This window comes from Hippichthys cyanospilos, chromosome 15, assembly GCF_059441005.1.
Source record: "Hippichthys cyanospilos isolate Australia breed blue-spotted pipefish chromosome 15, RoL_Hcya_1.0, whole genome shotgun sequence".
NCBI lineage: Eukaryota > Metazoa > Chordata > Actinopteri > Syngnathiformes > Syngnathidae > Hippichthys > Hippichthys cyanospilos.
In genome coordinates, this window is record NC_142383.1 from 573324 (window position 1) to 598756 (window position 25433).

The 25433-nt window shown below is 39.9% G+C and overlaps 1 protein-coding gene across 2 annotated transcripts in view; it reads left to right on the forward strand.

Moving 5' to 3' along the window:
* The window catches only part of mbd2 (methyl-CpG binding domain protein 2), a 61036-nt gene that overhangs the window by 19967 nt on the left and 15636 nt on the right, over positions 1–25433 (forward strand). For both annotated transcript variants that reach the window (XM_088434841.1, XM_088434840.1), the window contains exons 3-5: positions 9755–9895; positions 10609–10699; positions 10773–10950. In XM_088434841.1, coding sequence (XP_088290967.1) covers positions 9755–9895; positions 10609–10699; positions 10773–10950 — 410 coding nt within the window. The remainder of the gene's footprint in view (positions 1–9754; positions 9896–10608; positions 10700–10772; positions 10951–25433) is intronic.

The window sequence follows — 25433 nt, forward strand, 5'->3', positions numbered from 1 at the left end:
AGTTTTTCCCTTCTATCTTTGCCATTCTTCATCCGATTCTGACCGTTCCAACTTTCATCAATTCCCCCGATGCCCGCCACTCCATTTTTACCCACAATTCAAAAATTACCCATAATTCCACTTTTTCAGTTTTTCCCTTCTATCTTTGCCATTCTTCATCCGATTCTGACCGTTCCAACTTTAATCAATTCCCCCAATGCCCGCCACTCCATTTTTACCCACAATTCAAAAATTACCCATAATTCCACTTTTTCAGTTTTTCCCTTCTATCTTCACCATTCTTCATCCGATTTTTACCGTTCTAACTTTAATCCATTCTCCCAATGCCCGCCACTCCATTTTTACTCACAATTCAAAAATTTCCCACAATTCCACTTTTTCAGTTTTTCCCTTCTACCTTTGCCATTCTTCATCCGATTGCGACCGTTCCAAGTTTAATCGATTCATCCAATTCCCCCCATTCAATGGTAGTTTGAATTTTCTTCTTTCCAGAGTTCAAAAATTACCCACAATTCCACTTTTTCAGTTTATCACTTCTATCTTTGTCATTCTTCATCCGATTCGGACCGTTCCAACTTTAATCAATTCCCCCAATTCCCACCATTCCACATCATTCAACACCTTTGCCTTCAGAGGTTACACCTTCACACGCAATTTCTTCAGAAATTGCAAATATTCTAGTTATTATTATTCTACTTCTGCCTGTTTTTCGACGGGTTTCAGCTCATTCCCAGTTTATCCGATTCACACCGTTCCAATTTCACATTATTCCAGTAAAGCGCCCGAAGGGCGTTTCCATTTTTGGAATTCCAAGTATTCACAGTTTTCCCAGAATTCCCGGTTTTCCACCCCAAAAAGTCCCATTGACTAACATTGGGTCATATTTTGTTTCATTATTACAGCTCTCCCTTTTCATATTTTCAATATTTAACTTATTCATCTCGTTATAGGGATCCTTCCTATCATTCCAGTAATTAATACATTCCAATATTTTCCCATAATTCCATATTTTTCATCCTTCAAATATTCATAATTCATTTCCAATGGGAGGGCTTCCCATTCATTCCCAATGGGAGATTAAACATTTCACATTTTGAGCTTTCCTATTTCATATTCATAACATTTAACTCATACATTTCGCCTGTTGGCTCATTCCCACTATTGTAACAATTAATAATTTTCAATATTTTCCCATAATTACATATTTTTCATGTATAACAATTCATAATTCATTCCCAGTGGCGGACTTTACATTTTTTATTTAAAGCTTCTCCACTTCACACTCACATTAATCAGTTAATACATTCCCCAATTTGAATACTACTCATATTCACACCTTCCAGTAATTCATAACTATTTTCATATTTTTACCCATAATTCCTCATTCCCATTTTCCTCATCCAAAACTTTGTAACCTTCTATCTTGGCCATTCCTGCTCCGATTCCCACCGTTCCAACTTTAATGGATTCCCCCAATTCCCACCATTTCATTTGTGTATCCCCTTTCCTCTTCCCATGATTCAAAAATTACCCACAATTCCACTTTATCAGTTTTTCCCCTCTATCTTTTCCATTCTTTATCCGATTCTGACCATTCCAACTTTAATCAATTCCCCCAATGCCCGCCACTCCATTTTTACCCACAATTCAAAAATTACCCATAATTCCACTTTTTCAGTTTTTCCCTTCTATCTTTGCCATTTTTCATCCGATTCTGACCGTTCCAACTTTCATCAATTCCCCCGATGCCCGCCACTCCATTTTTACCCACAATTCAAAAATTACCCATAATTCCACTTTTTCAGTTTTTCCCTTCTATCTTTGCCATTCTTCATCCAATTGCGACCGTTCCAACTTGAATCAATTCCCCCAATTCCCGCCATTACATGGTGGTATCTATTTTCTTCTTACCTGAATTAAAAAATTACCCACAATTCCACTTTTTCAGTTTTTCCCTTCTATCTTTTCCATTCTTCATCCGATTGTGACCGTTCCAACATTAATCAATTCCCCTGATGCCCGCCACTCCATTTTTACCCACAATTCAAAAATTACCCATAATTCCACTTTTTCAGTTTTTCCCTTCTATCTTTGCCATTCTTCATCCGATTCTGACCGTTCCAACTTTCATCAATTCCCCCGATGCCCGCCACTCCATTTTTACCCACAATTCAAAAATTACCCATAATTCCACTTTTTCAGTTTTTCCCTTCTATCTTTGCCATTCTTCATCCGATTCTGACCGTTCCAACTTTAATCAATTCCCCCAATGCCCGCCACTCCATTTTTACCCACAATTCAAAAATTACCCATAATTCCACTTTTTCAGTTTTTCCCTTCTATCTTCACCATTCTTCATCCGATTTTTACCGTTCTAACTTTAATCCATTCTCCCAATGCCCGCCACTCCATTTTTACTCACAATTCAAAAATTTCCCACAATTCCACTTTTTCAGTTTTTCCCTTCTACCTTTGCCATTCTTCATCCGATTGCGACCGTTCCAAGTTTAATCGATTCATCCAATTCCCCCCATTCAATGGTAGTTTGAATTTTCTTCTTTCCAGAGTTCAAAAATTACCCACAATTCCACTTTTTCAGTTTATCACTTCTATCTTTGTCATTCTTCATCCGATTCGGACCGTTCCAACTTTAATCAATTCCCCCAATTCCCACCATTCCACATCATTCAACACCTTTGCCTTCAGAGGTTACACCTTCACACGCAATTTCTTCAGAAATTGCAAATATTCTAGTTATTATTATTATTCTTATTCTGCCTGTTTTTCGACGGATTTCAGCTCATTCCCAGTTTATCCGATTCACACCGTTCCAATTTGACACTATTCCAGTTAAGCGCCCGAAGGGCGTTTCCATTTTTGGAATTCCAAGTATTCACAGTTTTCCCAGAATTCCAGGTTTTCCACCCCAAAAAGGCCCATTGACTTACATTGGGTCATTTTTTGTTTCATTATTACAGCTTTCCCTTTTCATATTTTCAATATTTAACTCATTCATCTCGTTTTAGGGATCCTTCCCATCATTCCAGTAATTAATACATTCCAATATTTTCCCATAATTCCATATTTTTCATCCTTCAAATATTCATAATTCATTTCCAATGGGAGGGCTTCCCATTCATTCCCAATGGGAGATTAAACATTTTACATTTTGAGCTTTCCTATTTCATATTCATAACATTTATCTCATACATTTCGCCTTATGGCTCATTCCCACCATTGTAACAGTTAATAATTATTAATATTTTCCCATAATTCAATATTTTTCATGTATAACAATTCATAATTCATTTCCAGTGGTGGATTTAACATTATTTACTTGAAGCTTCTCTACTTCACACTCACATTAATCAGTTAATACATTCCCCAATATCAATACTACTCATATTCACACCTTCCAGTAATTCATAACTATTTTCATATTTTTACCCATAATTCCTCATTCCCATTTTCCTCACCAAACTTTGTAACCTTCTATCTTGGCCATTCCTGCTCCGATTCCCACCGTTCCAACTTTAATGGATTCCCCCAATTCCCACCATTTCATTTGTGTATCCCCTTTCCTCTTCCCATGATTCAAAAATTACCCACAATTCCACTTTTTCAGTTTTTCCCCTCTATCTTTGCCATTCTTCATCCGATTCTGACCATTCCAACTTTAATCAATTCCCCCAATGCCCGCCACTCCATTTTTACCCACAATTCAAAAATTACCCATAATTCCACTTTTTCAGTTTTTCTCTTCTATCTTTGCCATTCTTCATCCGATTCTGACCGTTCCAACTTTCATCAAATCCCCCGATGCCCGCCACTCCATTTTTACCCACAATTTAAAAATTACCCATAATTCCACTTTTTCAGTTTTTCCCTTCTATCTTTGCCATTCTTCATCCAATTGCGACCGTTCTAACTTTAATCAATTCCCCCAATTCCCGCCATTACATGGTGGTATCTATTTTCTTCTTACCTGAATTAAAAAATTACCCACAATTCCACTTTTTCAGTTTTTCCCTTCTATCTTTTCCATTCTTCATCCGATTGTGACCGTTCCAACTTTCATCAATTCCCCCGATGCCCGCCACTCCATTTTTACCCACAATTCAAAAATTACCCATAATTCCACTTTTTCAGTTTTTCCCTTCTATCTTTGCCGTTCTTCATCCGATTGCGACCGTTCCAACTTTAAACAATTCCCCCAATTCCCGCCATTCCATGATGTATCTATTTTCTTCTTACGTAATTTCAAAAATTACGCACAATTCCACTTTTTCAGTTTTTCCCTTCTATCTTCACCATTCTTCATCCGATTTTTACCGTTCCAACTTTAATCCATTCTCCCAATGCCCGCCACTCCATTTTTACTCACAATTCAAAAATTTCCCACAATTCCACTTTTTCAGTTTTTCCCTTCTACCTTTGCCATTCTTCATCCGATTGCGACCGTTCCAAGTTTAATCGATTCATCCAATTCCCCCCATTCAATGGTAGTTTGAATTTTCTTATTTCCAGACTTCAAAAATTACCCACAATTCCACTTTTTCCGTTTATCACTTCTATGTTTGTGATTCTTCATCCGATTCGGACCGTTCCAACTTTAATCAATTCCCCCAATTCCCACCATTCCACATCATTCAACACCTTTGCCTTCAGAGGTTACACCTTCACACGCAATTTCTTCAGAAATTGCAAATATTCTAGTTAGGGCCCGAGCAGCTACCGCTGCGAGAGCCCTCTTGTTTTTCTCCAGATTATTATTATTATTATTATTATTATTATTATTATTTACTGTGCAGCGCTTTTCCATTTTTGAGGGCCTAAACATGCACGAAAAGTCACCAAAATTTGCACATTTGTCGGGCCCGGTGAAAAATTGGATATTTTTGTGTTTCCCAAAACAATGCAAAAAAAATGGCTCTGCAGCGCCACCTAAGGTCGAAAAAGTGCACCTGGTCCCGGCCCGTTTGACCTAGAGCTATGAAAATTTTTAGGCATATGTAGGACCTAGAGACCTACAAAAAAGTCAGCGTGAGCCATGTGCTCAGATGTACAGAAAAAGAGTTATGAATTTTTGAATGTGCATTTTTGGCCCATTTTTGCACGTTTGCAGGTCCCAAACTGCTCCTTGTTTCTCCCAAACGCTTTACTCAATCGCCTTCAAATTTGCTGTGGTCCATATTCACACATAGGGGCACAATTGGGCAAAATTTGGTGCAGATCCGCTGACATATATGATAGGGGCGTGGCTTCAAATTATGTGTTCAATTTTTCCTTCGCCAAGAGTGACAAAAACCTTAATAACTTTGATGTACTAGCTTAAAAAAATCTAAAACTTCATAGACACATGGAAACTTATGTCTTTAACACCTTTAAAAAAAGTTTTTTTAAATACCTACTAGCGCCGCCTAGTGGTTGATTAAAATGTCATTTTTTACACTCTCATGTATTGTGCTCAGTCTGTTTGAGTAAAACAAATGCAAATTGGTCAAAATATCATTAAGACATAGAATATTAAGGTTTTAAAATTTTACGACTTTTCGATAATGGGCGTAGTCTGCACGCCACCTCAAAGTCAGATGACTCGCCAAAACGAAAAAAGTGGCTGTAATTGGCCCCAAAATGGCCTTATGAGTGGAAAATAGCCTCTCACTCCCGGCCCGTTTGACCTAGAGCTCCAAAAATTTGTAGCCTTATGTAGGACCTCGAGCCCTACAAAAAAGTCAGCGCGAGCCCTATGCTCAGATGTACAGAAAGAGAGTTATGAATTTTTGAATGTGCACTTTTGGTCCGTTTTTGCTCATTTGCAGGTCCCGAACTGCTCCTTTTTTCTCCCAAACGCTTGACCCGATCGACTTCAAATTTGCTGTGATGTTTTATCTGACTGTCAGGCACAATTGTTCAAATTTTTGTGATGATCCGCCATCAAATATGTTGGGGGCGGGGCTTTATATTATGCCTTTGATGATTACTTTGCCACATGTGAAACAAACCTTTATTACTCAGCTTTACAAGCTTAGAAAAATCTGAAACTTCACAGACACATGGAGACTCAAGCCCTTAACACAAGTGTTTAAAAAAATATTCAATTGCTTATAAGGCCATCTAGTGGCAAACAAAAATGTCAGTCTGATGTCTCGCCAAAACGAACAAAGTTGCTGTGTTTGGTCCCAGATGGTCTTATCTTTTCTAAACTTCATATATTTGATGGGTTTCCAATGCGGAATACACCTAACAACGTATTTTTTGTTATAGTGCGAGCGCCACCTAGTGGCAGCCAAAAATAGAGCATTTTTTAAACGTTTTTATGTGTTTAGCTGAGCCCTTTGATGTAATATCGCTGAAATTAGGTCTGAAAAGCCTCTAGACAGCCCTGCTGACCTCCACCAAATTTTACGAAGTTTCGATAATGGGCGTGGCCTCTACGACCATTTTCATTCCGAAGCTTTATCTGTCCAGTAAAAGTTGCTCTAATTTGACCCAGATGATCTGATCTTCTCACAATTTCACACATTGGATGAAAATATTCTCCTGAACATATCGACAAAAATATATTCCAGTTTAAAGCTAGCGCCACTTAGTGGCTGCAAAAAATGTCATTAGTCGAAAGATTACAGTCAATCCTGTTTGGTTTGCCCTACAGCTATGAAACTTTGTAGGCAAATGAAGGACTGCAAGACCTACAAAAAAGTCAATAGAAGTGATGTGCTAGGATGTACAGAAAAATTGTTATGAATTTTTTTAATGTGCAGTTTTGTCCCATTCTTAGACATTAGCTGGTCTCAAACTAGTGCCTTTTTCTTTTAAACGATTCACCCCATTACCTTCAACTTTGGCATGAACCATTATCCAACTGAGGGGCACACATAGTCCAAATATCGTGAAGATCTCTAGACATAAAAGATGGGGGCGGAGCTTCAAATTATGTTTAATACTTCCTTTGCTAAGAGTGACAAAAATCTTAATAACTGAGCTATGACAGCTTCAAACCATCTGAAACTTTCCTGGGCCTTTAAAAGTAATGCAATAACACAGCTATGTGATAAACTTTCAAATCATTTACAGCGCCACCCAGTGGCGGACAAAAATCTAATTTTTTATACTTTTATGTACTGTGAAATGCCTGTTTGACTAAATGAACTAAAAAATGGTCAGAAAAGCTATGACACATTGGAACATTAAGGTTCTCAACTTTTATGACTTTTCATTAAAGGGCGTGTTTTCTATGCAAACTCAAAGTCTGATGTCTCCCCAAAACGGTAAAAAATGCTGTAATTGGACCTAGATGATCTGATGTTTGCAAAACTTCATATATGGGATGGGAGTCCAATGTGAAACACACCTACAAGCCTATTTTTTATCATAGTACGAGCGCCACCTAGTGGCAGCAAAAAATATAGCAAATCCTTAATGTTTTTATGTACTCTGCTGAGCCCCTTGAAGTGAAACCCCTAAAAATTTTCTGAAAAGCCAGTGCCCATGCCTTATGCCCCCCACAAATCAGTACAATGTTTCGACAGTGGGTGTGGCCTATATGGCATTGAAAGTCACAAAATTGGAACAATAAAAGCTGCAGTAACTCCACACACATTGTCCCACTTTGTCAAAATTTTACATATTTGGTAATAGTCCTGCACGGAAGTGATCTACAACAAATTTTTCATCATTCATATTCCTTGTTCAAACCCCGACCTGTTCATACCCCAACGTGCACAGGTCTGCGAGGGCCCTTTATAGCTGCTTGCAGCTCTAGTTATTATTATTATTGTTATTATTAGGGCCCGATCACCTACCTGCGAGTGCCCTCTTGTTTTTCTCCAGATTGTTATTATTAATATAATTATTATTATTAGGGCCCGAGCAGCTACTGCTGCGAAAGCCCTATTTTTTTTCTCCAGATTATTAATAGGGACCTCGCAGCGGTCGCTGCTTGGGCCCTTTTGTTCTTCTCCAGATTCTTATTATTAATAGGGCCCAAGCAACTACCGCTGCGAGAGCCCTTTTGTTTTTCTCCGGATCATTATTACAACCCATGCAGCGACCGCTGCGAGGTCCCTATTATTTTTCCCCGAACAGCTACCGCTGCTTCAAACATACACTCCATTGTTGTGAGAGAATCCCTTTGTGGCCGAAAATAATATAATACAATTTTTCCGATTCCATTTACTTAGTTTAGCCCGCTGAAGGAATGCAAATGAAAGTTTGACCTTTTCTAAAAAATTGACTTCTACTGTTCACTGCAAATGCTGTGACACACTTTGACATACATGCACTGCGAGGGCCCATTATAGCTGCTTGCAGGTCTAGTTATGTGTTTTTTTCTGTTTGCGCCACAGTGTTTATAGTTGTGCGTACAAACACACACATACATGCACACAGGAACAAAACGAGCAAAAAGGGAATTGAAGAACAAAGAAAGGAAATATGTATTTATGACACCCATCAAAATACAGACTTGTAGTTTGGCAATTAACAACAAACTGATAGTGTAATTATGTAATTTGATTAAGCTTCTCAACAAGATAAACTGCACTCTATCCAGCAGAGAGCTGCTATGGAATGCTGTGACTCGCACTGTATGAGAACATATTAAATGATGTATAGTGCTACTGCATTATCTAAATAACTAATACTCTTAGTACCAGTCGAGACTTTTTCTTTTTTGTTTTTAATGCTGTTATTTTTGTTTGAGGTAACCTTTGAACAACTTCATTAGTTGGATGGTCACCATATCAAAGTTCATCTGCTCAGAAGTCAATGTAACAACTTGTTTTGGAGTGTACAGTATGTGCCAATTTTTAGTTCATTTTTATTTAAAGATGGAATGTATTAGGGTACTCTATGTAATTTCAACTTCAGTATTATATTTCATGTGTACATGTGTGGACGCGAATAAGATATCAAGCAATAGTGACGACTTGAGCTTTATTGGGCAACTTTCCAAACACCCTAGCAATTATTTTTCAGCAAAAATGAAAAGTTTGCTTATCAACGTTTTAACACTACTTTCATAAACTGTACAAATTCAGTGCATTAAATTTCATTGCAAAAGCATCACTTTAATCAATATACATCATTGTGAATACTTAATACCTCATGCTTATCTATATATTTTGGAGTCTTGATTAGGAACAGATAAGTTGGCATTTGGTGTACAAAATTTGCTATAACTTTCAATCAATCAATCAATCAATCAAATTTGATTTGTATAGCCCTGAATCACCGAAGTCTCAAAGGGCTTCAAGATGACATTTAAATGACCGCTTATTTTTTTTTAAGATTTGCATTTCCTAGTTGTAAGAATACGTAATACATGTAGCAATTTATTGCGGCAAGACGTATGCTTTTTCCAAATACTGCTCATACATGAAATATAATAAACTGTTCTTTTGCATGTTGGTTTGGCCCTTAGCAAGCATTCTCCATTTGCACATGGGGCCCCTTTGCAAAATTCTTCGCTCTCCTCTGGACTCTCGTCACTACGTAGTTTTATTTTTGATCTGTAATATTTGAAGTGAATAAAGTCATGACATTGATGTTTGTGTTCTTTCCAATGTGAGTTCCTGATTGATGTTGCTATTTGGTATTCATCTGTTCAGGAACAATTTGATTTGTTTCCTGCTAAACACACACAATATAAAACACGAGTGGAGATGATAGAACCAAAAAGATTTAAGAGTAATAGGAAACATGCAAGGATAGAAACACTCAATGATACACCGCCTTGGCTCGTACACTCTAGGGAGGTAAGCCTGACCTGAACACGACTCTGCCCATCAGACAGACTGCTTCCATCTTTAAACAGCCTGTTACCAAGGTTACAAGTCACCCCGGTAACAAGGTAAAGACAGACCTGCAGAGAGCAACTGAGCAACCCAAACAGGTAAAAACACTCACTCACTCTCTCACTCACTCACTCATGTGCACGTGTAGGTAGTACTTTTATCTTTTAAAGCTCATCTGTGTGAAGTAAATTTGTCTCAAATGATAAGATCTGACTGGATTTTCATAATGAAGAAGCTATGCCAAACCAATGCTTGCTTTTTATCTCTTTATAACCTTAACTATAGGACCATCAAGGCATTCATCTCTTTGACAATCAACCCCCCCAAAAAGTTTGTGTTTAAAATATTTCTTTAACCCTTTACTGATACTCTAAACAGGCAAGACCTGTCATAAGCGTCCGTAACAGCCACTGCTTAAATTTTAATGTACCCCTAAATTTCTCTGAAATTATGAACATTCATGCCTGTTTAAAACTTAAAAATAGAAAAATGGGTGCCTAATAAAGGTCATTTGTTGGCTGTTTAGACTATCAGCCAAAAGCGGCTTTAGTGCCCAATAAAGAGTTAATGGACACTTGATCTGTAATATGCTGCCCTCCTTGGATAGGCTATGTACTAGTCAGGTAGATAGCTGCTAGTCCTCCTAATAATTGCTTCAAGTTGTTTTTTTTGTTTTTTGTCATTCCTCCATGATGTTTATCTACTGTAAAACAAATTGCAAATTGCAGCGTCCCTGTTAATGAACACACTTTATTTCTATTTTTTGTTGCTTTTTTTTTACCAACGCTCAATTGTCTCTGTGCGTTTGCAGCTTTTTTGGGAGAGAAGGTTGAAAGGCTTGCGATCATCAGACGTCTCAGAGGAAGTTCTACGAAGAATGGATCTGCCTAAAGTCCTACAGAGTAAGTTGATATAAAACTAAACCTAAAACGATTATTTTTTAGCCTCTGACATTGACTTTTTCTGCCTCTGCAGGTGTTGGTCTAAACTCAAGTGATGACACTCTGCTCTCTGCCATCACTAGTGCTCTACACATGAGTTCTGTTCCTATCACGGGACAGACATCCGCGGCAACTGAGAAGAATCCAGCCATCTGGCTGAACACGTCCCAGCCACTCTGCAAGGCCTTCAGCGTGACTGACGAACAAATTCGGTAAGTAATTGAATCTTGTTTCAGAAATGTGTCTATCACCACAAAGGAGAGTTTTCAAGTCTGGATTAAACATGCAAACAAGCTTTGCAGCAGTATTTCTTTTATTGAGCTGAAGCACAAACAGTATTACTATTACTATCATACTAAAAAAGTGATACAAAGTCAACTTGATAGAAAGTTTGGCTGCAGACTTCACCTCCCCACCCTATCCTTGACACACACATTGTTCAATGTACAGCAATCCCTCGCTGTATCGCGGTTCATCTTTCACGGGTTCGCTGCTTCACGGGTTTTTTTTACAGTGTGGACATTTTTTAACAGCGCATTGTGCTCTGAATCCTGATTGGCTCAGGGGCTTTACTGTTGTCTCGAAATAAAATATTGACACTGTTCTGTATTGGTTTTTCACTTGTCAATTTATGACGAAAGGCAAGAGGATCCAAAACCTTGCTTTCGTCTCTCCTGTGTCTCTGTGTCTCTCCTGTGTCCGAGTGCGCTCAGCTCAGCACACAGGTTGCAAACGTGCAAGTAAGCACATTGATTGACAGCTTGGTCTTTGGGAGCCGATCACGTGACTCGTTTGCGTGCCGAGAGTAAAACGCACACACCCAGTCTGTGTGTCTACATATAGAGAGCAATGGAGAAATGCACAGCTTTGGAAATCTGACTTTTCTCCTAGATTTCTTTTGTAATAAATTGAACTTTCAAGTGTATTGTTATGATATAAAAGGCTTCACTTTAATTCAATGTTCGGGAATATCCGTTCATAAATATCTTCTTGCTCAGAAAAAGAAAGAGCTAAAAAATGACTCATAACAATGTGCGCGTTCAGGAAGAAGAGGCATAGCTGGGACTGTGAAATACACAAGTGACAATGTTTCCAACTTTGTATTACTATATTAAAATGATTGTTTTAAACAAATGTGGGGCTTTAAAACAAGTTTTGATTTTTGGTTTTATTTATAGTTTAGTATTGCACCGTAAAAAAAAATAAAAAATAAAATAAAGCTGGCTACACGGATTTCACTTTGCGCGTGTTGTTTTTGGAACGTAACCCCCGCGATAAATGAGGGATTACTGTACATGTATCTTCTGCCATCTAGTGGATGAGCATTTAATTGTTCTGCCTTCCACAGCTTGTTGCTAACATAGATGAATGGAGACATTGTATTTTTCAAGTAAATAATTAGTTTGTACTTACTAGCTAAAAGTGAGCAATTTCTTGTGATTCGCTATTCCCTTGCAATGTATCAGGGTATGCTGGTTAGGAATCACCGGTAAATCTGTACTTTGCATCTGGGGATGGTATTCTTTCAAAATTCCCGTTAGGATGTGATCACACATTTTTGAATGACTTCAGTTTTTTTTTTTTTTTTTTACTTCTTGTCCTCATGGGTAAAAATTTGTCCCACAACTTGATGATTGGGAAAAATGTTTTTCCTCCTCAAGGTAGACCATTTGAGAACCACTGCAGGAGTGTCAAACTCATTAAAAAAAAACATTTAAAAAAAATTGCGGACGCATGGAAGAAAATCTCTTCCAATAAAATCATGGTATACAATTTTGTAACTCCAAAACAACAACTTCATTTTTTTTTAATACTGACGAAAACAAGTACAACATGATAATTAAACAAAATATTAACATTACTATTAACATTACAAAACATTAACATTACTATTAATCATAAAATCTTTTCAAATTATTTATTAAAAAATTCAGATCATTTTTATACTTCATCTCGCATTCCAGATTAAACCCATTTGCGGGCCAGAACAGTTTGACACCCTCTGATCCAGACGCGCAATCAATCAAATCAATCAATAAAATATAAAGCTACAGTTTTTAATTTTTGCTTTCCAAAAAAGATTTATCTATCTATCTATCTATCTATCTATCTATCTATCTATCTATCTATCTATCTATCTATCTATCTATCTATCTATCTATCTATCTATCTATCTATCTATCTATCTATCTATATATATATATATATATATATATATATATATATATATATATATATATATATATACAGTGTTACGAACTTAATCCATTCAGCGGCTATGCTCATAACTCGAATTGGTCGTATGACGGGCAATCCAAACCGATGTCAATTAGTGAATGCGTGCAACGCGTGCAGAAACCTTAGGTAAAAACATAACGACTTTATACACATATTAAAAATTAGTATTAGTATTTACCTTTGGTGCGACGAGACTTGAGCTGGGTGGAGGCGGAGGGGAGCAGAGACGAAACCGCAGAATTTTATTTTTTTTCTTAAACGAAAACATATCACCGGCGATTTCCTTCTCTTTAATCCATAATACAGTGGTACCTTGGTACTCGACCGCCTCTATACTCGACCAAATCGGTGCTCGACCAAAAAAATTCAAGTAGAAAATGCATCGGACCTCGAACAGATTTTCGGTTCTCGACTAGCCGAGCCGACCCGAACGCGGTCCTCGGCCCTTCTCGGCCAGCGGGTAAGCGGCAGTTCAATTCAGACCGCCAGCGGAGTAAGACGTACGCAGTTTGTTCGAGTATTTCTTCCCGGATTTAAACTTTTTTGTGTTGCTCTAGCCTTTAATAATGGCTCCAAAGAAAGACAGTGATAAGGGGAAGGCAAAGAGGAAAACAGTGAGGACCACTATTGAATTGAAGAAGGAAATTATAGCAAAATATGAAAGTGGTGTACGAGTGTCCAACCTCGCGTCGCAGTTACCTAGCGTGAACATGGAAGGGGATTCCCCTTCCAAGGAGTAACCCCCCCTTCCGATCTCTCCACATCCATTCCTTTATGCCATCAACCACTCTCCAAAACGTAAGTAAATTATACAAAATGGTTTATAATGCTTTATTTATCTTTATCATGTACTGCTTGTGCACATTTACTTGTGCACACATACTTTCCATTATTTCTTATGGGAAAATTGGTTTCGGTGTTCGAACAAATCGGTGCTCGACCACCACCTCAGAACGGATTATGGTCGAGTACCGAGGTACCACTGTAGAAGAAGCCTCTCCATTTTGTTGTTGATCAAGGTCCGTCCCCTGGCAAGGAAAGTCTTGCCCTTAGAAGATTGCCGAGCGGTTAAGGCCATACTCACTAGCAAGGTTAACTATGCGTGCGCCTCCTTCGTATTTTTTTATTATCTCCTGCTTCATTTCTATTGTCATGTCTATTGTCATTTCTTTTCCGCCACTTGCAATTTTAGAAGCCATGCCTAACAGATAAAGTTTGCAAAGTCTTCACAACACACCGACCAGCTGTGCCATCAAGCTAGATGAAGGCGTTCGGCCAATAGCATATCGGCATTTCTGTGATTGACGTGACGTTGGCCAATAGCATATCCGCATCTCCGTGACTGAGGCCATGACTGTGACCTTAATCGACCAATAGCATATTGGCATCTCTGTGACTGAGACCGTGACTGTGACCTTATAAGACCAATAGCATATCGTCGTTTCTGTGACATGCGAGAATAGTTATTTTTGTTAATGCAGGAAAGCGAAAAAAATAGTGCAGACACACTGACCGGCATGTTGGATTGTTCGTAAGACGAAAGGTTTGTGAGGGGGGACAAAAAAACGCCGCAGTCCACGTCGTAAGATAAAAAATATGCAAGACAGGGGGTTCGTTAACCGGGGGCCCACTGTGTGTGTATATATATATATATATATATATATATATATATATATATATATATATATATATACAGTGATCCCTCCTACTTCACGGTCTCAGATATCGCGGTCTCAGTACTTAGTATAAAAAATATTTCAAAATGAGAAATCATTTAAAAAATGTGCAAAAATGTACAAAAATTGAAAAAAGCAAAAAAGTACATTATACCATACTGTATTACTCAAATAATGAAGTAATATTAGTTAAGAACTATGTTAAGAATTCTTCAAGCGTTAGTTTGTGATGGGTTTTTTTATCTAATTTTGAAATGCATGCTTTTAATTTGTCGGGCCGCGTTGCATTTCCGTTTCCTGTTTTATGTTCTCTGTGCGTTATTCGGCTCGTTACGGTGACGTAGTGAATGACAACGTTTATCATTTATGTTGATAACACACGCTACTGCCTATGTTTAGTAAGCGATGAGTGTTTATTCTGTTTATGTGTTCGTTTGTGTAGAGGTTGCACTTTATAGTTAGTAGTTGTTAGTTGTTGCTAAACTGCTAATGTTGGCTAAAAGTACAGTAAATTCATAGATTAAGTGTTTATATGTTAGTTTACTGACTTTAAGATTGTTGTTGATTTATTATTCAACAGATACTACATGATACACCATACATAAGCCAAAAAAAATGTAAAGTTCAACGTGATGACTTGCGTACTCTTTCACCGGAGTCTTGGTGCAGATAACCAGTCCTTAGAACAAATTCTCAACAAAATAAGTAATATTAGTTATTTAATGAATATACAATAATGTTAATAAGGATAATGTAATGTTAAATAATAGGAGAAAGGAAATAAAATAGGCAAAAAATACCAAAAAAAAAGGATTGTTTATGGTTACTGTGGCTATATTGGGGCGTACATAGAAATCTAGGAACTGATACCCTACTTTGCGGGTTTCAGACTTCGCAGGGGTTGACAGTCCCCCATTAACCGCGAAGTAGGGGGGATCACTGTATATATATACAGTCGAACCTCTACATAGTGAACTTCAAGGGTCCGAGGAGAGAAGTTCACTATGAAGAGAGATTCACTTTATAGAGGTTTTCCTAAAATGTTCAGAATTCATTGATGAAATATGTGAGTAATTTTTTAATAAATATGTAAATAATTTTATATACGTTTTTTTAAAAATAAATATGTAAATAAATGTACATTAAACAACTTAAGTTGTTTAAACACTAAAATCTAATGCGGTAAAACTAATGTAAAAACATTTTACATTGAACAAAACTCTTTATTATTATTCAACAATAGTTAATGAATACAGTATATGATCATAATAAAACATGATCAGTGCATGTCATCAGCGCGGAGAAAGTAACTGTCAATACGAGGTTGCACGGTATGCCTCCACTCGCACACTTCCGAATTATGTCGGACTTCTCCTCCAACGACAAAGGCTTTCGCTTCCGACTTATAGATCTAGCATCCATACTTTTCACGGCAGATTCCGACATCTTAGAATTTTCGGAGGGATGACCAGCGGAGAAACGCGTGCGCAGTGGTCGGCGGACGAAGTGAAAATGCAAGAGAAAGTCGCGGCGCGCGAGAGCGGCTAGGCAGGGAGGAAATCCCGACAGTGCGCCCAATTTTACAACTTCACAATTTTCGATAAGTTCAGATATTCACAATATAGAGGTAGATGCTGTCAAGGGACTGACTAATAGCATCACTATGAAGAGATTATTCACTATGTGGAGTTTCACTATGAGGAGGTTTTACATACACGTCAAATATAGCTGTTTTGCAAGGGACCGTAAAGATTCGTTCACTATGAAGAGAGATTCACTTTGTAGAGGTTCACTATATAGAGGTTCGACTGTATATATATATATATATATATATATATATATATATATATATATATATATATATATATATATATATATATATATATAAACATTAAAGGAGCACTTTAAAGAAACACATTACATACATCAGATCTCAATATGAAGTAGGATATCTTTACAAATAACAAGAGGGCAGTGTCTTAGGAACAAAAGGATGCCAAATCTTTTAATGGAAATCCCAAGTTTTCAGCCTACAGAGGGCTCAATTGTGTAGACACCATAAAATCAGAGTGAAATGAAGATGTGACAGGCTAGTCCATTTTTTCCAAAACTTAATTTCTGCAATTCAAAATGCTTTTCAGGATCTTGTTTGGCCCCCACAAGCTTGTATCCATGCTTGACAACGTCGCGTCATGCTCCTAATGCAGTGGTTCTTAACCTTGTTGGAGACACCGAACCCCACCAGTTTCATATGCTCATTCACCGAACCCTTCTTTAGTAAAAAAATAAAATATGTTTTTTTTTTTTTTTACTGGTGCACGAAATGAATTGTGCATTAACATCACCTTGTTCAAATCATCACCGTGGGTAAAAGCACCAGTTCCCCGCCGCCACGTCGTGAGTTCGTTTAGATCGATGGCCGCAGGAGCTTATTTGCCTGGATCGGCACTCGGGAGATAACGGGCTAATTCTGGTGTGTGGTCCCGACTGAGAAGGAGGTCTCACTCTGTTGCATAAACCAACGACCTCAAAGCGGACCGGTAGGAATTCTTAGAGCAGGACGCTTTCACTGACTTTGCCCACGAACTGCAGACTAGACTGAGGGGTGGACCTCTGTGGCGGAAGCTCCACCAAACCCCTGAGACCGACTCACCGAACCCCTAGGGTTTGATCGAACCCAGGTTAAGAACCACTGTCCTAATGAGATGACGGATGGTGTCTTGTGGCATTTCCTCCCAGATTTGTGTGAGGGCATCCCTGAGCTGTTGTACAGTGTGAGGAGCAACCTGGCAGCACCTAACGGATCGAAACATAATGTCCCAGAGATGTTCTATTGGGTTTTATTCAGGGGATCGCGAAGGCCATTCAATTGTTTCAATTCCTTCATCCTCCAGGTTGTGGCTGCATACTCTTGCTACGTGAGGCCATGCATTGTCGTGTATTAGGAGGAAACCAGGACCTACTGCACCAGCGTAGGGTCTGACAACGGGTTCAAGGATTTCATCTCAATACCTTATAGCAATCAAAGCACCATTTCCTAGGCAGTAGAGGTCTGTGCGACCCTCCATGGATATGCCTCCCCAGACCATCACTGACCCACCACCAAACCTGTCATGTTGAACGACATTGCAGGCAGCATAACGTTCTCCTTTTCTTCTCCAGACTCTTTCACGTCTATCACAGGTGCTCAGGCTGAACCTTCTCTCGTCTGTGAAAAGTACAGGGCGCCAGTGGCGGACTTGCCAATTATGGTGTTCTTGAGCAAATGCCAGTCGAGCTCCACGGTGCTGGGTAGTGGGCACAGGGCCCACTACAGGACGTCGGGCACTCTGGTCACCTTCATGAAGTCTGTTCCTGATTGTTTGGGTAGAGACATTCACACCAACAGCCCTCTGGAGGTCATTCTGAAGAGCACGAGCAATGCTCAGCCTGTTCTGCCTTGCACAAAGAAGCAGGTATCGGTCCTGCTGAGGGGTTGAGAACCTACTACGGCCCTGTCCAGCTCTCGGAAAATAACCACCAGTTTTCGGAAATCTCCTCCAAGTACTGGAGATTTTGCTGGGAGACACGTTAAACCTTCTTGCTGCAGCATGCGTGGACGTGCCATCCTGTGCAACTTCTGTAGGGTTAACAAATTGCCTCATACTGCCAGTAGAGATAATTACGCAAGCCAAAATCAGCATGAGTGGAAAACCAGCCAAAAAAGATTAAGAGGGAGAAACGTGAAATGACCTCCACACTGTAAAAAAAAAAAAAAAAAAACCTGCACTTGTTAATTCCATGAACACCAATAAAGCTAAAATAGATTAACCAGGCCTTCAGCTGCTTAATTAACCAACCAGAAAAATATCAGATAGGTTTAATTCAGTTCATGCCAGGCCCAATAAAAAAAAGTGTTCTTTTAATTTTTTTGAGCAGCGTTTATATATATATATATATATATATATATATATATATATATATATATATATATATATATATATATATATATATATATACTAAAGGAATCTAGGAAAAGCTTCTTGCCTTAAACTAGTTCCTAGCGTGTTCGTTTTTGTTGAAAGATCGCCCATACCACAACATAGTGAAACAATTGATTTAATCCAGACAGAGTGGGAAAGTACACGAGGCCTCGGGCCAGTCCTGCCATGGCTCGGAGCAGAAAATGGCAACCTTTCACCTTCAACATTCAGTTCTTATACCCTTCCGGTGCATCTAGTCCCACTGTGGATTGCAAGTGTGTGTGTGTGTGTGCGTGCACGTGCGTGCGTGCCTGTCGGTGTGTGCATGTGTGTGTGTGCATGTGCGTGCGTGCCTGTCGGTGTGTGCGTGTGTGCGTGCGTGGGGGTCTGTTTGCGTGGGGATGGTGTCTTCAAAAGTCTTTGTTCTGCCGGCCATTCTTTGAAGCGGGAGGAAGTCTGAGCACCATAAAACCCTGACTGATATCTTCTCTTGAAGGCCACACCTAGCCTTTTGTTCCTGGTGTAATGTTGGTCGGGGGATGCCATCTGTTCCTTTTGGAGGTGCCGACTTGTCCCCACTTCTCCTGGGCCAGGACCATATCTGCTTTATACTGACATTACATCGTCTCAATCTTTATTAGAATAACACAGTTCCATGTACACACTATTTTATTGATATATTGAATTTGAAAAATATGAATTTCCTTCAATATACAGTGGTACCTCGGTACTCGACCATAATCCGTTCTGAGGTGGTGGTCGAGCACCGATTTGTTCGAACACCGAAACCAATTTTCCCATAAGAAATAATGGAAAGTATGTGTGCACAAGTAAATGTGCACAAGCAGTACATGATAAAGATAAATAAAGCATTATAAACCATTTTGTATAATTTACTTACGTTTTGGAGAGTGGTTGATGGCATAAAGGAATGGATGTGGAGAGATCGGAAGGGGGGGTTACTCCTTGGAAGGGGAATCCCCTTCCATGTTCACGCTAGGTAACTGCGACGCTAGGTTGGACACTCGTACACCACTTTCATATTTTGCTATAATTTCCTTCTTCAATTCAATAGTGGTCCTCACTGTTTTCCTCTTTGCCTTCCCCTTATCACTGTCTTTCTTTGGAGCCATTATTAAAGGCTAGAGCAACACAAAAAAGTTTAAATCCGGGAAGAAATACTCGAACAAACTGCGTATGTCTTACTCCGCTGGCGGTCTGAATTGAACTGCCGCTTACCCGCTGGCCGAGAAGGGCCGAGGAGCGCGTTCGGGTCGGCTCGGCTAGTCGAGAACCGAAAATCTGTTCGAGGTCCGATGCATTTTCTACTTGAATTTTTTGGTCGAGCACCGATTTGATCGAGTATAGAGGCGGTCGAGTACCGAGGTACCACTGTATATATATATATATATATATATATATATATATATATATATATATATATATATATATACATATATACATATATATGTACAGTACCAATATCTACGACATTGGTAGTAGATGAGGCCGCCCGGCTGGAAGATCCCAGTCGACGGCCAGGGACTCCGAAATTGGACTGCACAGCCGTTCTCACCAGCGCCCGTACCAGCCTGTTGTTGGCTGGCTCGATTCCTGGTGCGCCAAGGGACTGGGCGACGGGTGAGAGGACCCTTGTTGGGGTGCTGACTGGCTGACGTGGTACCAGCTTGCTGCATTACCTGACGTATAGTAGGCTGGTGGAGGGATGCCACGATGTGGGACGTCTGCGGTGATTCCTCGCTGAAACATTCTGACGTCCGGGGTCACCCATGTGGCGAGACTACATCTCCAACAGCCTGACCAAACTTTCTAACGTCTGGGATAATAATATGGCAAGATGACCCATCTGGGGTCACCCATTCAAACGTCTGGGGTCACCAATGTGGCGAAGTGAAGAAACCACACATTGCTGTGCTAGTGGAGATCTTTACTCTTTGCATGCCATCAGAAAACTCAAACAACAAAGTCCAAAACAGTCCAAGACAAAGCCAACAGGTTCAAAGCATCAAAGGATCTTAGCAACATGCCTACTGGGTGAGAGACATGGTCCTAGTGTCCGCCACAGTGCCTTTATTGTCTGCGTTCTCGTTAGTTTGATTTGGTCCACCTGTCTGCCGATACTCCTACCTCATTTCTTTGTTAAAACTTACTTTTTTGAGCTAATTATTTCTCAGTTTTTCTGCATTTTTGGGGTCCTCTTCCTTCCTCCTCCCAACTCACCATGCCCAGAGTTGATACTTATGTTAAATTGCCATTTGTAATTTAGCGTACAATCTTGTGAGAGCTTGCCTGCTCTCCGTGGACTTCATAAAACTTTGGGGACAAATAATTATAAATGATTATTACCTATTCTAGGTTTTGGCATGTAGAATGATAAGTTTTAATTGCTGATGCAGGTTTATTGATGTTTAAATGCTCTGAAAAGCCCAGAACATCAAATATTTATGCAAAAAGATGGCATATGAAAGTTTAAAAAAAAAAAAAAAAAATATATATATATATATATATACATATTTTTTTTAAATCGTCCACCAACCGCAACGTCCTCTCTTTAACAGCATTCTGTCTCCCATTGTTTAATGGACTGATTAATTTATTGAACATTGCACACACAGCACATAAATAACATATACAATCATAATATTATAAATACAATCATATATACTGCATACTGTATATCAAACACAAACTTTTATACAAGATCTTTATGCCGTCCTCACTCCGAAGCGTCGGGTTTTTCGCCAGCTAAACGGCTGAATAACGACATTTCAAACAACCAGAGTTTCTTTCCTTTTGCTCTGCTTTATTTGAACAGTTGCCATTGACCATTACCCTCTTTAGGTCGCCGTAAAACTAGAAAAATAAAACACGTAATCAGCTAATGATACATAGCACCTCTCGAACTAACAAACAAGTTAATTAACAACCAAAAAATACTCTTATTTCCAATGTCTCTAACGCTAAACAAAACAGATGAACAGTGTCATAATTTTGAGAACTTCTGTACTTACGAACAATTCTCGTCCAAGGCAAAACAAAATAAAGATCAACAATCAACGAACATTAACCTGTCGTCTTTGCGTGCTGCCACATAGGAGAACTGATGTCTACTGAGAAAAACAATATTTCGAAGTAACCAGAAGAGGATGCGCTAAGTCTATGTACAAATCTAGAAAAACACAGGTGTTACTGCACTTCTGAAGGGCAGAATAATCTTATTCAAATGAGACATTTAAAAAAATATATTTTTAATAATATATTTTAAAACTGCAGTTCTATTTCATTGTTGTTCCATAAACTGACTCCTTGAGCAGTTCCACACATTTGCTTGACTGGTGGTAAAAAAATAGCGGATATGCCGCACACATATATATCAGGTGGTGCGAGTTGGCAACAACATCTCAGGCAGGATCACCCTGAGCACGGGGGCCCCACAAGGCTGTGTGCTCAGCCCCCTCCTCTTCACCCTACTAACACACGACTGCACAGCAACCCACAGCTCCAACTACCTCGTGAAGTTTGCTGACGACACAACACTGGTGGGTCTCATTTCCAACGGCGACGAGACCCACTACAGGAAAGAAGTGGAGCTTCTGACCGGATGGTGTAAAGACAACAACCTCCTGCTAAACATCAGCAAGACCAAAGAGATGGTCGTCAGCTTCCAGAGAGGCCGCACCCAACACCCCCCACTGACCATCGATGGTGCTGCAGTGGAGAGGGTGAGCAGCACCAAGTTCCTGGGAGTTCAAATCAGCGATGACCTCTCCTGGACCACCAACACTGCATCGCTGGCCAAGAAAGCCCAGCGGCGTCTCTACTTCCTGCGCAAACTGAAGCAGGCAAGTGCCGCGCCACCCATCATGACCACATTCTACAGAGGAACCATTGAAAGCATCCTCACCAGCTGCATCACCGTGTGGGGCAGGGGCTGCACCGACTACAACAGGAAGGCTCTACAACGCATCGTGAGGACAGCTGAGAGGATTATTGGTACTCCGCTCCCCTCCCTGCAAGACCTGTACACCACCCACGTCGGCCGCAAAGCCATCACGATTGTCACCGATACAAGCCACCCTGCACACAGTCTGTTCAACCTCCTGCCCTCCGGAAAGTGGTACAGGAGCCTCCGCTCCCGCACCACCCGACTCAGGAACAGCTTCATCCACCAGGCCGTGACACTACTGAACTCCCCCCCCCTCCCACCCGTGAAACAGCTGAACTCTCTCTCTCTCCACTCCTCTCTCTCACATTCAGCCCCAGCCAGAAGAAACACCTAGCTGGCCCACCGCACTAAATTCAAACTTTACTCATGCACTTGCAAAATTTGCACAGACTTGCTGCTGCCATGTTTATTTATAATTATACTTCTATTGCACTAGCGATTACACTTAGAACTATAACAACTACCTCAAATGCACACAACTGGGACAACCACAGCCAGAGTTGTCCTGCTTTGTCTCGTACTGTTGGATTGTCCTGTCATATGCTGCTACTTATGTCTCGTCTTGGGGTACTCTTGCCATACCTGGTTTTTCGTATTTAGTTTTTAGTTTTAGTTGTTAGTTTAGCAACACTAGGCAAAGTAGATCAAACATACTGCACTTTACATTACTATAGATAAGCATCAGTGCACTTTTCTTCGGGTTCCTTTTTAATCCCTGTTGAATCTGACCGTTTGATATTTTTCAAGTCACTTGCGTAAGTGAGGCACTCTAAAGCAGCAGTCAAAATGCATCTAATTAGAGTTGTTTAACTACACGTTGGGTAATGCAACAGGCAACAGGTCAGCCTGCTTCCAGGGCATCTGGTGGTCCCGGGCAGCACCCCGCCGTGGGTCCTCTCGCCCGTCGCCCAATCCCTCATTGCCCCCGGGCTCAAGCCAGCCAGCAACAGGCTGGTATAGGCGCTGGTGAGATCGGCTGGTATAGTCCAGTTCCGGAGTCCCAGGCCCTCGACCGGGATTGTCCAGCTGACCGACCTCATCCACCACCGGTGTCTGTCCGGCCTCAGCAGTAGGCCTCAAGCCTACTGATTCACCACGCCCGCAGGTATGGTCCTGGTATACATCAGAGCGGGTCAGCTGGTGGTGGTGCTGCAGCAGGTTCTGGCCCAGGCACAGGCTGGTCCTTCAGAAACCCACCGTGCCTGCCAGCATCCAGGTCAGCGTTGCTGCTCCGGCTCCTGCGGAACCTCAGAACATCCATTTGGCAACCCCACCTCATGTGGTTTTCACGCTGAGTGTCTCACCTTACGTCACGTACACTGCTCAGGACCGTACTGTGTACTCAAGGTGTCAGACTAGTGAATACCCTGTGGGGTTTTCGTTATGCCTTTCTAGGTATTCAGAGGGGAGCTGTGTGGCGGGCACTTCAGACCATGTCTCTTCCCCCGTAGGCATGTTTGTTTATGTTGTACAGTTTTGTGATGGCATGCAAAGAGTAAAGACATACACTCGAACAGCAATGTGATTCAGTTAAATGTTTATGAAATTTGGCCTTATTTCCCTTCTACACCCATTTGATTGTAATCTATTTTTCCAATTTCAATTTAATCTAGTTTGAATGAAACTTCGAAAATGCACAATGTTGTATCTGAAGAGTAAACCTAAAGTGAATAAAAATATATTTTATGAGCTGTTCACGTCCAATAAGCAATTATGCTGTATGTTACGGTAGATTATTTGCATATTTTATAGAAACATTGATTCAAATGTCCTCTTTTAAATTATGCATAAGTAACGGCAGGGGGCACTGTTGAGACACACTCTTAGACAGAGCAGCGGGAACAGCTGGCTAAAACCATTATTACAGCAGACTCACTGGACTATCTTTGTCTCCACTCCTCCCTGGCTTTGATTTTGCATTCAATTCCTTTTCGCTTTCTTTTTCATCAAACATTATCTCGCCGTTTGATGTAACCTGCACTTTGTCCTTCCATTTTTGTAAGAATGTTTTATTTTTCACTTGCCTTTCATTCGTTTTATTTTGTTTCGAAAACCCCATCACCTGTTATATCACCACTCATTATTTGTCTCACATGTTTCAAATATTTTGTTTTTGTTTTCACTCTGCCTTTGTTTCTCCAGCTCCATCACTCTTTTGCTATTTTCACCCCTCCTCCCTCAGTCTCGTTTGATATCTTCTCACTCCCTCCAGCAGTTATGCCTCCTGTGCTCTCCCTTTTCTTATCTCTATTCTCCATTAATTTCCAATTCTCTCCCTTTTCCTCCTCTCCCTCCCTCTGAATGTGCTTGTCATCCTAAATTGCTCTCATTCCTTTTCCCTCTTCTTACTCTGCCTGTGGACAGTTATTCGCTCAAATTGTTTATACCAAATTGTCCAGAAGATACAGTAGTTACGTTTCAATTCTATTTGTTTTTCAACCTTTACAGCCACGGGACTCATCTTCTCCAGGACTCATCTCATTCTTAGTTAGAATTCTAGAAAACGTTAAATTGGTCCTTGAGATTTTGAAAAAAAGACATTGATTATAATGAATAAAAATGAAACTGTCCATTTTATTGGCGAGGAAACACAGCAATCAGATATTTGTTTAGTCAGGCTGGTGAATGAAGCAATAAAAGTCACGCTATACTACATTTGACAATGGACAAATCAACAATAAGTACGACAAGCAGATACAAGTAAAAATTCCAAATAAGAAACAATGATTAAGAATCGTGTGGAGATGAACGTAACCGACACGATAATCTAGCATCTTCTGCACCTATAAATTCCATTGACAACAGGTGTTACGCAAGTGGCTTTGCTCAACAACACTTACCAAAGAGACTAT